General features: G+C 37.7%; 1 protein-coding gene across 1 annotated transcript in view; it reads right to left on the reverse strand.

The window, feature by feature from the left end:
- The window catches only part of FOCAD (focadhesin), a 318,600-nt gene that overhangs the window by 43,168 nt on the left and 258,175 nt on the right, over positions 1-17,257 (reverse strand). The window contains 7 exon segments of the mRNA XM_017886722.1: positions 413-493; positions 2,372-2,474; positions 4,057-4,128; positions 5,107-5,184; positions 5,637-5,759; positions 7,542-7,661; positions 9,553-9,700. Of these exon segments, the coding sequence (XP_017742211.1) occupies positions 413-493; positions 2,372-2,474; positions 4,057-4,128; positions 5,107-5,184; positions 5,637-5,759; positions 7,542-7,661; positions 9,553-9,700 (725 nt within the window).

Below are 17,257 nucleotides of genomic sequence, written 5' to 3' on the forward strand. Positions count from 1 at the left end.
CTTTCAACAACACAGAATAATTATAAAAGATGCAGGGAGAAGATCTACTTGCAAGACAGATCCTGGGATAGAAACTGCACCCAAGTATGTTTTCTCTTTCTAGATCACATTCACTTGAAATGTAATCTGTGCTTGTACTTTTGAAAGGGCCAAATGGGAGATTAAGATTTTCACAGAGCCACCCATGGTCAGGGACAGTGATTCTAAGAAACCACACAATGTGTATATTTATGTACCAATTATTGTAGCCAGTTGCTGGTCATCTCTATTGCAAAGATGGTTTAGCAGACGAAAATATTCACCCCTTCAGATTTGTATTGCTTGATTCTACAGAGGCATGCTTAGGGTATACAAATTTGCTTATAACAACATGCAGATAGAATGATAAAATTCAAGAAATGTGCTCACTTGCCTTTTTTTCCTCCTGTAATGAAGAAGCCAATGGCTGCTCCAATAAAACTGCTTTCAGGCAAATAGCTATAGTCAGTAGGAACTGTGGAGACAGAAAATGATCAAATTAACCAGTGAACTTGGCAGGCCTAATGAAGGAAAGATAATGATCTCATGCTGCCATATCAACCTAGAGACAAACTGGAGATGTTTATGCCATTAATCTCAGCACAATACTTTGTGGCTGCAACTAATTCTATTAGATTAAGTGACTGGCCTTGAAGCAATCACTTAAGCTATGCAAGCAAATCTAAAATGGTGGCAAACTTAGTAAAGTCTGGAAAAAAAAAAAATCACAGAGGATGAACACTTGAGTGAAGCAGTTAAAAAAAAAAATCCTTTCCATATTGTCACATCAATGAGCCCCAATCCAGTGACCTCCTCAGAGTCAGCAAGGAATCTGATGAGCTTTGAGGCTGAGGTAGGTACCACTTCAGGACATGCTGAATCAGATATATGAACCACAGAAATTCAACAACTAGTATTAACAGCACCAGTCCCTTACCTAAGGCAGAGACCTCTAAGTGACCAACATGTGCAAATAACCAGATGTGGTTGCTGAGCTGGAATGGTGAAGCAGTGACATTTATGCTAGTTGAGTCCTGAGTGTCTCCTAAATTCTTTTCCTTCCAGTTTCCCATAATTGTTTCATGAGGTGGTTTTTACTGTAAGAAATGACTCAATTGGAAAATTCCATCAGGAACAAGTAGCTGTACTTTTCCAGATACACAATCATTTTGTTCAGAAGAACCTGGGTGTATGATGATTCACTAGTACCTGATTTGAGTACATGCGGGCCAGACTAAGTACCCCATAATATGGCAATTAAAAGCCTACATAAAAAAGTAAAAGCCTGACATAAATATCCTATCTTACCACGACACTGTGAGATCCCTGCCCTTCAAAACTAGTATTACCCAGGGCTTCCAGTATGACTAAGTTTTCTTATTTTTTCCATTTTAATACGGTAACTTTAGCTGTCTAAAGTTCACTACATTGCCAAGGCTGTGGACCAGTGTCCTATTTCCATAGCTACAGAATGACTGAAAGAAAGGAAAATGGTAATTACAGAGGCCCACATTTGCGTTAATGCCATCTGTAGACTACTTGTTAGTGGGTAAGTAAAACTAGGTTTTAATAAGGAATCATTGGTACCTAAACCTCTCTGGCCTGGGTCCAAGATAGCCAGTGGGTCAAAGTCCTATAAAGAGCAAGGAGCAGATGTATCAACAGTCATGCCTTCTCCATAAAATCTCCAAGTACAAATGCACATTACGCATGTGGGGACTGCAAATATATTTTACTGCTTTTACCAAAATGCTAGAAATAGAAAAGGCCTTGTTATAATAAGACCCAGAATTTCAATTCCAAGGCTAAGAAGGTACACACCTTTAAATGTATTTACCCCATTATTTTTTCAAAATCAGAGGCCAGAACAACTCCAGCCAAATATGAAGAGACTTTAAATGAAACACGAATACTATACAAACTACCATTACATCTAGCAAAATAAATCTGTTCCAAGCTTGAAGGATCTGGTTCCTAGTTTCTAGATTTGTCACCAAATTAACTCTGTATGTAACTCATGTAATCTTTCTGAGCCATGAATTCTTCATTTGTGAAATACAGGACACTGAATGTCTAAACTGTTCTCTAAGGGAGACAGAGAGAAGGAGTAAAAAGAGTATGAGCTTTGGAGGCCAAAAGATCTGAGTTTAAACCACATGTCCAACACTTACTGCCACATGACCCTGGGTAAGTCAGGAAGCCTTTCCATACACCATTTCCCTCTGATGTAAAACAGAAATGGTAATACCCATTACTTAGGGTTGCTGTGAAGATTGATGCTCTTAACAAAGTACAGAGCGCTGGGTCAGCAACCCCTCCCTTCAGCTACAGTGTTTTACGACTTTAATCTTACCAGAGGCTCTACTTTGACTTGAGGATAGAGTAGATAGATGAAGATGTCCAAGAAGCCAGATTGCATTTGACTGGAGACCAATCACCCCAGAGACACTAATGACCTACAAATAAAAAGTTAACAGTTCAATGATGGGATAAGATCCAAGTTCTATTTAATAAAAGGTCACTCACAGAAAGTCACCAGTCATTTAGAAGGTGGTGGCTTGGCTGGCAATGAGCAGTCCTATGACAAGATGTAATATCATGTGTCTAGTACACCATACCTAGGTCATATAGATACTCAACAAGTGTCTACTGAATGAATGAATGATTCATTCTTTAATCATAGCAGAAATAATTTAATCATACTAGCGGTTTTCTCAAGTTTCACTGAGACTGGTCTCGAAGTTTTTTAAAAAAAAAAAAAAATGGCAAAAAAACAAAATCCAGAAAGTAGAAAAGGGGTGATAGTTACTTAAGATGAAAATACCTCTAAAAATGGAAGGGGATACATTTTGTTCTCTTCTGTAAATTATGCTCTACTGCTGCTTTATCATTCATAAGGATTTTAAAATAATAATTTTCATTTACAGATTTTCTCCCACACTATGGCAACTTAAATTTCAGTAGAATCTTTTTTGAGTATATTTCTATTCATACATGCAAAAGAGAGTTTTGTCTGTTTAGAGATTTCTGTTTGCTTTTAAAAGTCTCAATGACTAAAGCTCCTTTATGTGGTAGGTATTATCAGCTACATTTTACAAGAATGAAAACAAGTATGCTAAATGAAAATAATAAAATATAAAGTTCTATATACAGTAAGAATACCAACTATGCAAACAAAAGAATACTTGAAAAGAAGTATGACCAAATATCAATAACAGTTGCTTCCGGTTTGAAGGACCATCGGTGATTTTTTTCAGCTTCTTTCATTATGTGCTTTCAAATTTTATGCAACAAACATAACCTTTTTTTAAAAAATCTTAAAAGATAAAAACATTTCTTAGCAGAGTAATATATCTATTCTTTAGTCAAGATATGCCCAAATATTTTTATCAGTGACATCTGAACTAGTGCCCCTTGACCTTTCTATCAAGATCTGCCGTGCCCTTTGATCATTTTCTCTTTTTCCTTATCTTTAGGGCCTGACATTCCTTGCAGAATCAGGCTTTAATTTTTTTTTTTTTTTTTTCTCTCCCTTTCCGCTCAGCGCGGGGTTGGTGGGGGGCAGGGGGACGATCTTGGCTCAGTGCAAACTCCGCCTCCTGGATTCACACCATTCTTCTGCCTCAGCCTCCTGCGTAGCTGGGACTACAGGCGTCCGCCACCACGCCTGGCTAATTTTTTGTATTTTTAGTAGAGACGGGGTTTCATCATGTTAGCCAGGATGGTCTTGATCTCCTGACCTCATGATCTGCCTGCCTCAGCCTCCCAAAGTGCTGGGATTACAGGTGTGAGCCATCAGGCTTCAATGCCAACTTAAATTTACTAAAAAAATGCCAGTTTTTTTTTCCCCCAAAGGTAGTGCAAGTTTGTCAGTGAACACAGGTCCATACATCACTCCCAAATGCCTCTTGAACTCAGTGGAAATAACCAGAGACTTTCCCATTTTCCAGGTAAAACACGTTGTTTTATGTGATAGAAAAAAAGACAACAAAGGAGAATATGTTTTCCCACCCAAGGACTTTAAATTCATTTTCTCACCTGAGTTAAGGTTCTAATGACTTCATTAAGTCTGCCTGGAAAATGAGAGGTCTGGATGGCTTCTGATTTCAGCTGAAAGATAAGAAGAAATACTCATCCCACCCACCCCCATAAAAAAGTAAAGAGTTATATTCCCGGTGCATGAGCTATCCATCTTCTAAGCTATGAAATAGTTTATCATTACGTCCTTCTATTTCAAATACATAAGCTATGAGCTCCTCAAAGCAGGGCCCCATGCTTTATCTATCATTGATTTCCTGGTAACTGTTCACTGTGGCATGTAAGCAATCACTCAATCAACTTTTACTGCATAAAAAAAGGAGTTCCTTCAAAATTACTTACAAACTTAAACATATATATGTCCACTGTGAAAATATTTTGAAGTTAAAGAACAATTACATAGATATACATCAGACATTACAGATGCAAAATGGAGTTTCTTGCAAATAACTTTTTTTTTTTTTTGAGACGGAGCTCGCTCTGTCGCCTAGGCTGGAGTGCAGTGGTGCAATCTCCACTCACTGCAAGCTCCACCCCCGGTTTCATGCCATTCTCCTACCTTAGCCTCCCGAGTAGCTGGGACTACAGGTGCCTGCCATCACGCCTGGCTAATTTTTTTGTATTTTTAGAAGAGACGGGGTTTCACCGTGTTCGCCAGGATGGTCTTGATCGCCTGACCTCGCGATCCACCCACCTCGGCCTCCCAAAGTGCTGGGATTATAGGCGTTAGTCACCGCGCCCAGCCACAAATAACTTTTGAAATTTCTTATCATTCAATCATCTTTTCTCAGGCAGGGAAATATGTGGAGAGCACCTAAGTTGGCCAGGTTTAATCCCTACAAACCAAATTAAACAAAGAACAAACTTTTATAGAAATAATCCTTGGTTAAGTGCAATTATTCATACAGCAAGGCATTAAAAAGCCTGGTATAACTGTTACCATGAGTATAAATCCTTCTGTTTTTAGCATACTAAGACACTGAATATTCTTCTCCTGCTACGGCTGTGTACACATTTAGATGTCTTCTCCTCCATGGTTCCTTTCTTTACCTGCATTACATCCCCTTCAGAGCCTACCAAGGCCACCATGCCGTGAAGAGCTGCCAGACAAAGCATCGTGGGAGTGCCCTGAAAACAAAGCATCAGAATATGAAAAGAGGGACTCAGTCCTTGGGTTTAGATTCTATAAAACTTATTATGACACAGAGAAATAAATGGTCGAAATGGTAGCAAACTTATAGGGTCAACATAACCCGTATAACTGAACCCAAAATGGAAGCAGACTAAAAAGTAACAGATTAAGGTTGTTAGATCATGGGTAGATTCTTGCTTTTATTTTTCAAAAAACAAAATGTTGTCTTAAAATTAAAACACAGACAAAATAGCCAGTTCAAAAAAATTATAATAGTTGGCAGAATGCATTATTTATAAGGGATTTAAAAGTATGTGATCTCTTTCATTTAAAATTCCCTATTATTTTACCACTAATGTATATATCTCAGCAACTCCTACAAGTGATCCAATAAAGTAGTTCTTTTCCATTATAAAACATGAAATAGCATACAACAGGTGACCTCTACCTCTGTAAGAACAATTCTGATCCATGCAGGAAGTAGTTTGCTGCCCAAGTCTTCAGCTTTTCCATGTCCACACACAGACAATCCATGAACTATGTTTCCTAAAGCCAGGGCAAAACCTGAAGTCTGATATAAATAAATAAAAATGGGGTGAGAAAAAGAAAAAAAAAAAAAGACACAGATTTGGAATGTTTATAACTAGCAACTTAAACACGTTTAGTGCTAACTTTCCTACTGACAAGTTATATTTGTCATCTGAAAAATCAGATACTTAGTGTTTTTTTGTTTTGTTTTGTTTTGTTTTGTTTGTAATCTAGACTGGTTTGCATCATAAGCTGCAGGGTCTAATTGCAAGGAATTCAGCTTCAGTGAGTAATTTATTTTAGGAAAGTAATACTGCACTATTGAGCAGCTTAGCTCAAACAATCGGAAGAGGTCAGGGTGAAAATACCAAGGTAGACCACACAAAGTCAATCAACTCCTAAACAAAAAGAAAACATCCCATAATAAGCACAGTATATGAAAACTTCTACCTTTCAATTTTTCAAAACTTACTCTGAATGTAACTGAGCAGGTATATAACCATAAAACAGTAACAATAATATTACAAGCTTCAAACCAATTAATTCTGCAATAAACCATTATCATCAATATTAAGACACTGAAGAAACCTTTAAAAAATCCACATGGGGAAATTCTATAGCATGTGTAATCAGATAAAATATTTTTTTCAGTTTTTTTTTTATTGTAGCAATGGACACATAAAATTTATCATCTTTACTGCGAATACCAGTTCAGTGGCATTAAGTACACTCATACTGCTGTGCAACCAATACCACCATCCATCTCTAGGATCTTTCCCTTGAAAAACTGAGACTCTTCACCCATTAAACAGTAACTCCCCATTTCTCCCTTCTCATAGGCCTGGGCAACCACCAACCTACTTTCTGTCTCTATGCTTTTGACTACTCTACGTAGCTCATGTAAGTAAAAGCACACAGTGTTTGCTTTTTGTTATTTGTTTATTTCATTTAGCATAATGCCTTCAAGGTTCATCCATGTTCTAGTACACATAAGAATTTCCTTCTTTTTTTTTTTTTTTTTTTTTTTTTGGAGACAGACAGATCTCGCTCTTGTCGCCCCAGGGTGGAGTGCCAGTGGGTGTTGATCTTGTCTCCTTGGCAAAGCTCTGCGTTCACGCCATTCTCCTGCCTCAGCCTCCGGAGTAGCTGGGACTACAGGTGCCTGCCACCATGCCCAGTTAATTTTTTGTGTTTTTAGTAGAGACAGGATTTCACCGTGTTAGCCACGATGGTCTCGATCTCCTGACCTCATGATCCACCTGCCTTGGCCTCCCAAAGTGCTGGGATTACAGGCGTGAGTCACTGCAGCCGGCCAGAACTTCCTTCTTTTTTAAGGTTGAATAATATTTCAGAGGAAACATTTTAAGGTTATTTAATTTAGTTTACAGGTACTTAAATTTTCCTATACATATCTGGTCATGAGTAGAGATTTTCTGCCTTGAATTTTCTGAAGTTTGACTTTATCAGAGTCTTCTATGTATTCATATCTTTACAAATTTTTGTTTCTAGGCTTATATAATTCTTATATTCCCTAGCCATATATTTTATGATCTTATAACTATAGAGCAATAGTTACAGAGAGAGAAAAGTCTGTCAATACACTCTCAAAGAAAAAAAAATGTCTACAGAATGAGACAGGGGATAAGGAGAGAAAAAGACATCTGTGACTGCTGGCTACAGCTGTGAGAGAAGAGAATAGTTAGAAGTTCCTCAGTTCTAGACACAAAAAATATCCCATTATACTCTAATTCAGAGTAAGTCAAAAGCAGAACTTAGCAGCAGCATGAGACCCACAGAGAGAAATAATCAGGGCACACATTCCAACCTGCTGGCTATTCTCCACTAACAGTCGAAGCTTGTTCATAACATCCTCAGCCTCTGCAGCCTCAATAATTCCAGCACTGAACGCTGATGTACATACACAGCTAAGTGTGTAGGCAAGGACCTGAGAAGAAAATACAGCAGAAAAATGTGTCTTCAGGAGGAAAAATAAAAGAACTTGGTTCAGTTGACAAGATATTCTGTCAAACTTCCCTCCAGAGTAAGAATTGGATTCAAATACATTTCCCATGGATTAGGCACTGTTTTGCTACCTAACTCATATTGTAACATTTCATAACAATGTGATGATGGGTATGACTATTCCTACTTCCTAAGTAAGAGCTTTGAAGCTCAGTTTCATGTAGCTAGCAAGTGACAAAGGAGGGATTCAAACCCAGGTCTTTAGACTCATAATAGTACATTTCTTTACCACATTATGCCAGAGTACAGCACCTATCAACAGTAGAAGGAAACAGATTTTCATCACCAGTGGGTGCTACTAATTAATTGCCATGCATTCCCATCCAAGGCCAAACAGGAGAGGAAATTCAAAGAAGTGAAACACTGCTCCATTAAGATTCCATAGGAGAAGTAGTGGGGCATAACTGGAACAGGAATATGGATTCTGGAGTCAGACAAATTGTATAAAATAGGAATACTAATACCTGCCTCATAGCACTAGTGTGGGAACTTAATATGTTGATGAATGAATGAATAAGTAAGAGTAAAAAAGAATGGTGGGAGTAGAGCCAAGATTTGGGAATATGTCCCAAATTGACCATTTACTAGCTAAGTAACTTTGGGCAAGTCACCCAATCTATCTGAGTCTCAATTTTTGCACATCAAATTTAATCATGCCCTCTCTGCTACCTCATATTTTCGTGATAAAAAACCTCCCTTATAAGAATGCTGTTAAGACAAAGTAGAAAATTCAACTTCTAGCACTGGTTGATACGGCATGAAAAATGTAAGTGGTTTCTAAGGTAGAAGTTGAAAAATAAAACATCAGAGGGGAGAAAAAACTGCTTGCTTAAGGCCTTATAAATCAAAACATCACAGATGCATCAGTTATTAAAACGCTGCTTTCATTTATAATCAATTTGCTCCTCGGTTGCAAGATTTTCTCTTTTGTACGAAAAAAAATACGTACTTTTAAATCACACTTTACACTGCTTTAAAAATGGAAATGTAGTGCATGTCTTAGAACAAAACTTCATTCCTCTGTGCCCAAAGAAATTCACCAATTCAACAAGTCCTATTGCTGAAAGCAGAGGAGCTGAGCAGGGAAACACAGCAGCCATTATGTACTCATCAATAGCTCGTGGGCAGGCTGGGATAAAATAGAATCTGTTCTAATGAGAGAGAGAATACGGCCAGGCCACGAGGTCATACTCTGCTCCTCTCAAAGAAGAGTACAAGCGGTCCAGCTTCACCTGGACAAAACAGAGACGGGCATGACACATGCCTGAAATGTTCCATCTAAAAATATGGTTAACACACATGAACTGGGTCACATGAACTCCAATTCTGCATATTTTTGCACCACAGCAGAAAAAAACTTTTTTTTAAGTATGGTAAAGGGAATTTCCTCAATAATATTTTATGCTAGCTGACATTTTAAAAAATTAAATGCCTTTTGATCGGCAGTTTCTGAAGCTTATTCCTGGCCATTTTTGAAAGTTACATTTGGCTTGAGCACAATTCTAAAAATCTCTATTTAACTTTCTTCCAGAAATTGCAGCTCTTCTTAGAAAGTGCCTTCTAGTGATGCTGAGTTAGGTTTTATATTCACTAAAGGCTCTTATCTTATATGCCACATTTAAGTCTAAGTTGATTTAAACTGCCACACAATTTGAAAACCTTATGATCTAACATTGGTTTGTTTGCCATTCAGATTTTCTCTTTGAGGAAGAATTTAATTTATAGGGCTACCAAAGTATGATAAGTCCAAAATAAGTGGCAAGAAGAAAACAAAAGAGAACAGAGGGGAAAAAAATGTAACCTCCATCTCCTACCTCCTGAAATGTTCTGCTCTGGCTCCCACTGTCATCTAGGTACGCAGACAGCTTCCGAAGCGATGCTGCCACGTGAACGCGGGACTGCATTTGGCTGCTGTGGCTCATGAGGGACAGAACAAGTCCAACTCCCAATATACAGCCCGTGCTTGGATGCCAAAAAAGATGAGGTGTTAGGATCATAAGAAATCCACATAATTGCTCTTCACTTACCATGGGGGTTTACAGTGCTCTCAAACCTCAGTGAGATGGCTGGATTCAAATTCTGCTGCCTAGTAGCTGGTGTGCCCCATCATCCCTGACAAGTACACCCACCTCTCCCCTCAAAACGAACACCAGACATCTGAACAGGTATCTGTGGCCCATGCTAGTGCTGTGCACCCCTAGATAAAACAAAAGCAGGAAATAGTTTGACTTAAACTTTATGGGTGAGAAGAGGAAAAGGCATAAACCAGCTCTATTTGTGCCCGTAATTACTGAAATGCTGTAGATTTTCCTGTATCGCCCCTACCTGCATGTTGAATATACTGTGATCAACTGCATAAGGAGAGAAAAGACTAAAATTCAGGATGTGAGCTGAGGACATCTGACTAATAGCAAAGAAGATAAATGCAAGGCATGATTATGAAGTACTGCTAAGTGTTTCATGTTTCCTAGTCAACTTCAACAAGTGGAATTTCTTTCCTAAAGAAACTGTGTATTTGTGCACAATGACATTAATCCTTCTCTCCCCTCTGATCCTGCAGAATATCACTGGGTCAGAAGAGAAAATGGACAAATAACAGGCTTGTCAAAAGTTACCCCATGTGACAATTCAATTGAAACCTAGGGCTTTGTGTCCCAATTCTCCTGAATGAATACATATCCATTTAAAGAAAATAATTGTTCTCTCAGAAAACTTCACGATAGTATGGTAAGATGACGCAGCTTGTGGTAACACTTTAAAGAAAAAAGCTTTTGTCATTGTTTTTTAAATGGAGAAAATGTAATATTTTTCAGAAATCACCCTTACTCTGGCTTGCCTTGCCTCTCATCATGATATCTGCTGCCGAAGAAGACACTCCAGGGCATTTCTCCGATAATGTATCTCAATGCCCACGTTAGGTCATTTTGCTCTTAAACGGCATCTATCCCCTTAGTCAGTGTCAAGAACATTTGCATCATTTTATAAGCATGTTAGTTATTTCCCCCAACACCTCTTTGCAAATGGAGCACCCACACCTAAAAGAAGACACCCAGAAGGATAGACAGGCTACAGGATTTGCTCAAGGTCACACAGAGAGCATCCAGCAGAGCGCAGCCAATACAAGAGGATTTTTTTATTTCTAGCCTTCTGTCCCATCTGCCAAACCCAAGGCCCCTCTCGGTGCCCTGCATGGTGCCATGATGGAATACGTATGAGAAGGCACCATATCTCAAGTGTGTTTTTCTAGTTTCTGTTGCATAACAATCAGCCATTCAAAAATCCTTCGTAAAGAAGCTACTACAGTAACAATCTATCATTAGTCAGGCAGAACTACTGTTACAGCTTCGTAAACTTAACAAGCTCAACTAGCATAATGCATTTTTGACCAGTTAAAGCAACACCTAAGATCTCAATACAGCATGCTTTTGAGACTAATCACATTTATGGAAGAGGAAAGGCTACTCTTGACTAATATGAATGTAAAGCCTTTGCTATTATTTAGAATCTCCAGGGAAGTATAGAATCTATATTGATGCATACAACCATTTGACAGAATTAGACCAAAGATATAATTAGACAAAATTTGATTAATACTTTGACAAATTTGACGTTGTTCCCTCTTTGACTATTTAACTGCTACCTATGCTTAAGATTTCAAATGTTACTTCCTCAGAGACATCATTCCTCGCCCAGCAGAGAGCCTCTTTAATACTCTCCCACAGCACCCTGTGCTAATTTACTTCATATAATTTTAATTATAAACTCTGATGAAAATTATTTGGGGGATTGTTTGATTATTATCTCTTCCCTGGCCTCAAAGCTCCATAAGGGTGGGTACACCTTTTCTGTTTTTTCTCTACCACAGTATCTGCTGCACCTAGTATACTGCTTGGCATATACAAGCACTCAACCAGTATTTATTGAAAGCTGAAGAACTAACCAAATGAAGAATTTTAAGAGTCTAGAGTAGAGAGAAGATCTACAGAAGAAAAAAGCAAGACTTGATTCTTATGTTTAGTAGGAGGCAAATTTTATGAGTAGTAGAATTCACCAAACATATCATGCAAGATTCAACCAAGAAAATTCAGTTTCTGTTTCTTGCCAGGCTAACTGCAGAAAGAGGAATACTAGGCTCATCTGGAAAACAAATTCCTCTCAAAGCTCACGCCAATAGGGTTTATCTTTCTGAATAAACAAGGAAGTATGTAAGTCTTGCTTTTCAGGCTATCCTGGGCACACAAAAATCTTTATCCCCTAGATTGAAGCCCCTCTTTTATCACCTCAGGGGATAGAGACATTAAGGCTTTGAAAAAGACGTTTCTGTTTCTAGTCCACATTTACCTAAAATTTATCATAGCAATTATTACTATAACCTAAGCAAGGTTATAATTCACTAGTGATTCTATTCATTGCTACAATGGCAGTTAACTGACTGGTGTAACAGATGAATATATAACAGTGTATGTATATACATGTGCCAATGTCACTGTTATGGCATATACACCTATTGCCCCTCTAAATAGGTCCCCTCACATTTCACTCAATTTTCCAGTATGCACCAAGAACGTCATCCTAAAACTTTATTCCTTATTTCCCTCTGATGTCTAAATCTTCTATATTTTAATGTGTTTATTTTTGTCCTAAATCTTAAAATGTTCCCCCAGGTGCTTAGTTCAGCATTTCCACATATTTACCTCATTCTAGCTTCTCTTTGATATGTCTGCCAGCTTTGAACCAAGAATAGCTTGGGCAGAGTTGGCTTTTATATCTTTCTGTCCACTGAAAGCAAAAAGGAATTAGGTGTTGGTGTCTTCGACAGAGGAAATAAAAACAAATTATAATACTGGGTATAAAACTGAACTTAGGAATTGCTAACATAAATGTTCTGTAAGAGTGCTAACAAACGATAAAGAGAATTTGAGTTTTTAAATTCCATACACTATTAAGTCATTACGTAGTTGAATCTATTATCAGAATATATTAAAATATCACCAGCAAAAGAAATCCTGAAACTTAAAAGCTAAGCAATTCCGATGTTTGTGTTGCTGTATCAACTCAGATATAATTATATTTTTTTCTAACATTAATCAGAGATGAATCTTCAATTCCCTAGTTTACCATAGGCAATTCTGCAGATTAAGTACTAGGCCATCTAATAAATAGTTCTAATAACAGTTAACATTTGTATAGTGCTTTGTAAAGGGCAAAGCACTATACAAATGTTATCGTATTTGTAAAAGCTCAGTAGTAATTAACCAAAGCTTGGGTCGTTGATGACTGCATGACTACAGTTAGGGCTGTGAGGATCACAATGGCACAATCAGCTACCACTAGATGGCAGTAAAATGTTAGTGATAGGCTCACCAATACCAGCCAGCCCAGGTGTGCGGTTCTTCCAGTAGGGACACGTCCATTAAATCAGGGAAGCTTGGTGAATTTGCTCTGGGTGAATTCTATCATTTGAGGGAGCACGCTCCCACATCTATTAACTACCTTCTAGTAAGACTTCCACTGTTTAACTTGAGGGAGGCTTGCCCTAGACTCCTGCAATCTCATTAGATAAGGGAATACTTTACACCATGAGCCAGGCTTTCAAGTCTGGGTCTAGTTAGAAAAGCAGAAGAAAGAATTAAAAAATAAAAAAAAAAATGTGGGTGACATTTGCACATCAGAAAAAAATAAATACACAGCATACTGTCAAGCATCAAATTGCTTTCTTTCTATTGAACTGTGTTACCCATACCGTGTTATGTAAGAAAAATGGCTTTGAAGTCAGATGTCCCAGGTTCCTCTCTTGGCTCTGCCACTTGCTAAGTATATGACCTTGAACAAGCCTCCTATATGAGACTCACATTCTTTATCTGTAAACCAAAGTGATGATGATTCCTACTTCAGTATCATGTTTAGGTTGTGACATGGATGTAAGTCCATGAGAAACAGATGTGAAAATGCCTAGCTCGGTATACAGCTGCTCAGTAAGTATCAGTTGAATGTGAAGCCAAAAAGAGAACTATGCTGGGTGCAGTGGCTCACATCTGTAATCCCATTACTTTGAGAGGCCAAGGTTGGGAGGATTACTTGAGGCCAGGAGTTCAATACCAGCCTGGGCAACACAGCAAGACCCTGTTCCTACAAAAAATAAAAAATTTAGTCAGGCATGGTTGCATATGCCTGTAGTACCAGCTACTTGAGGCTGAGGCAGGAGGACTGCTTGAGCCCAGGAGGTTGAACTCGCAGTAAGCCATGATTGTGTCACTGCACTCCAGCTTGAGCAACAGAGTGAGATCCTGTCTCAAAAAAACAAAAAACAAAACAAAACAAAACAAAACCAAAAATGCATAAGGACTGACACCTAGAGAGCATTAGTAATGATGAAGCACTAAACTTCATTAACTGTAGGACTAACAGTTTGAAGAGGATGGAGGAAGGGCTTCTCGAAGCGCCTGAGCTTTTAATTGGGCTCTAATAGGCAAGTTTCCATTAAATGGACAGGAAGTCCAGGCCTACCAATACAGTTGTTCATTAAGAAGGTAAGAATCAAGAAAGAAAGTAAGGATGAAGGAATAAGAATCTTATTAGTAATAAAAATAAATTTTAAAGTTAAATATGCTTAGACACATGAAGTTTTTAAGCACCTCAGCATCTGCATGGTGGGTAATTCATCCCCATGGTACTCCTCACATTAAAACAACCTTCCTGAAAACTGATGGAGACAATGCCTGAAAGACATTCCTGACTGTGCCACTGGCTGAAGCCTGTGGCATCTTAATCTCAATTTTTTTCCAAACTTTATAACATCTTAAGCTACAGCTATAATGAACATCTTTGGGTGGTATGAGGAGGCAGTAGGGATGGAAAGAGACATAAAAATATCTTATTCCTTGGTTGTAAAAGGCAACAATACAAATGCATGGATTAGGTTCAAAATCTCAACTCTTCACTGAATTCAAATAACAGCTAAATTTCTCTATTTTTCTCATTAATCATTTTCTACATTCAAGAGACTTCAACCATGCCATCAAACTCTTTCTTTACTCATATTCAAACCACACTCTTAAGAAGTCACTTGACCCCAAAAGTGTTTCTTGATAAACTAGGTGAGTGGCACTAGTTCCTCTCCAATCTTAGCCTGTATCTGAAAGAAGATTCCATAACTACCACCTACTAAATGGACATTTTACTTTATTTATTCCTGATGAAATCCTTTACACATGCAGCTACCACTACCATATCATTTACCCTTTTGTCAGTCTGAAACTAACAGTATAGAAAGTATGTATGTAGCTTTACACTTATGTTCCTAAAGGCCAGAAATAAAAACACTGATTTAATGCATATTTGAGCAGTGCCCATAATATCAAAAGGTAAATGAGTCAATAAACTGGAAGTTAATGCTTATAATCTGTTAGTTCCTAGTAACAATGAACCCCAGAGGATTCATGCCTGAGGTTCCAAAACACGTGGAAGTCCAAAAACCTATGATGTAGCTCCCTCAAGAATGTCATTATTTCCAAAAGCCTAACAAAACCATATATTCACCCACACAAGTCACATAGACTAACTGAAACATTAAATATCTCATTAAATGAGTGTGTTTAACACTTTTTTGAGTATTCTTTTTTGATTATTCCTTTTCATTTTTATCTTTCATTACTGAAATGAGAAAATAAATTTTAAAGTATTTAGTTTAATAGACAAAAATCCTTAAAAACTATGGGGTTAGCATGGGGAAGGGAAAGGTTCTTAATGCTAAGCAGGTTGGTAATCCCTGATATAATGTGTTTGCTTCCATTTCTACTTCTTAGCCACGTTATTTCACAGGGAAACATAAATCATCAGTCAAAGGCCCTCTTAGCCCAATCAAATTCAAATGGCCTCAACAGATCTTTAAAAAGATTAAGTCGGCTGGGCAGGGTGGCTCACGCCTGTAATCCCAACACTATGGGAGGCAGTGGCAGGTGGATCACATGAGGTCAGGAGTTTGAGACCAGCCTGACCAACTGGTGAAACCCCACCTCTACTAAAAATACAAAATTAGCTGGGCACGGTGACGTATGCCTGTAATGCAGCAATTTGGGAGGCTGAGGCAGGAGAATCACTTGAACTCGGGAGGCGGAAGTTGCAGTGAGCCGAAATTCCACCATTGCACTCCAGCCTAGGCAACAAGAGATGATGTCTAAATAAATAAATAAATAAATAATAAAAATAAATACTTAAAAAAAAAGATTAAGTCATGTATCCATGTCCCCATACATGTGCCTCGTATGATAAACATAAGTCAAAACTAAGGTCTTAGTAATATAAGGTGTAAGCTGCAAAACGATAGTTGTTACTCTGAATTTAAGCAATTTGTCTATTGCTGAAATATGGTTTTCAGAACAAGGAAGCTTTAATTATAAGTTTTTTTTATTATTTATTACTGAAAACTCTCTGCAAAGGAATTCAAAATTACATCCTACAAATATTTCTCCATATGAATTTTAGGATTGTTTTTTCTAGTTCTGTGAAGAATGAACGTAGTATTTTGATGAGAACTGCACTGAATGTGTAGATTGCTTTTGGCAGTAAGGTAATTACCACAATATTGATTCTACCCATCTATGAGCATGGGATGTGTTTCCATTTGTGTCATCTATGATTTCTTTCAGCAGTGTTTTATAGTTTTCCTTGTAGATTAGATATATTCCTAAGTATATTTCTAAGTATCTTATTATTTTTTTTGTAGCTATTATAAAAAGGGTGGGGTTCTTGATTTGATTCTCAGTTTGGTCACTGTTGGTATATAGAAGAGCTACTGATTTGTGTACATTAATTTTGTGTGCGGAAACTTTGCTGAATTCTGTTATCAATTCTGGGAGTTTTCTGGAGGAGTCCATGTAGCCAAAGCAAGACTAAGAAAAAGAACAAATCTGGAGGCATCACATTACCTGATTTCAAACTATACTATAAGGTCACATTCACCAAAACAGCATGGTACTGGTATAAAAATAGGCACATAGACCAATGGAACAGAATAGATAACCCAGAAAAAAACCCAAATACAGCCAACTGATCTTCAACAAATCAAAAAAAAAAGAACATGAAGTGGGGAAAGGACACCTACTCAACAAACGGTGCTGGGGTAATTGGTAAGCTCCATGTAAGCTTAATTGGCAAACTACATGTAAGAAAATAAAACTGTACAGAAGGATCCTCAGCTCTCACCTTACCCAAAAATCAACTCAAGATGGATCCAGGACTTAAATCTAAGACCTAAAACTATAAAATTCTAAAATAACACAGGAAAACCCTTTTAGACATTGACTTAGGCAAGGATTTCATAATGAAGAACCGAAAAGCAAATGCAACTAAAAACAAAGATAAATAGCTCAGACTTAATTAAACTAAAGAGCTTTTGCACGGCAAAAGGAAAAATCAGCAGCGTAAAGAGATGACCCACAGAATGGGAGAAAATCTTCACAATCTATACAACTGACAAAGGACTAATATCCAGAATCTACAACAAACTCAGACAAATTA

Source organism: Rhinopithecus bieti, unplaced genomic scaffold (genome assembly GCF_001698545.2).
Source record: "Rhinopithecus bieti isolate Rb0 unplaced genomic scaffold, ASM169854v2 scaffold_15368, whole genome shotgun sequence".
Taxonomy (NCBI): domain Eukaryota; kingdom Metazoa; phylum Chordata; class Mammalia; order Primates; family Cercopithecidae; genus Rhinopithecus; species Rhinopithecus bieti.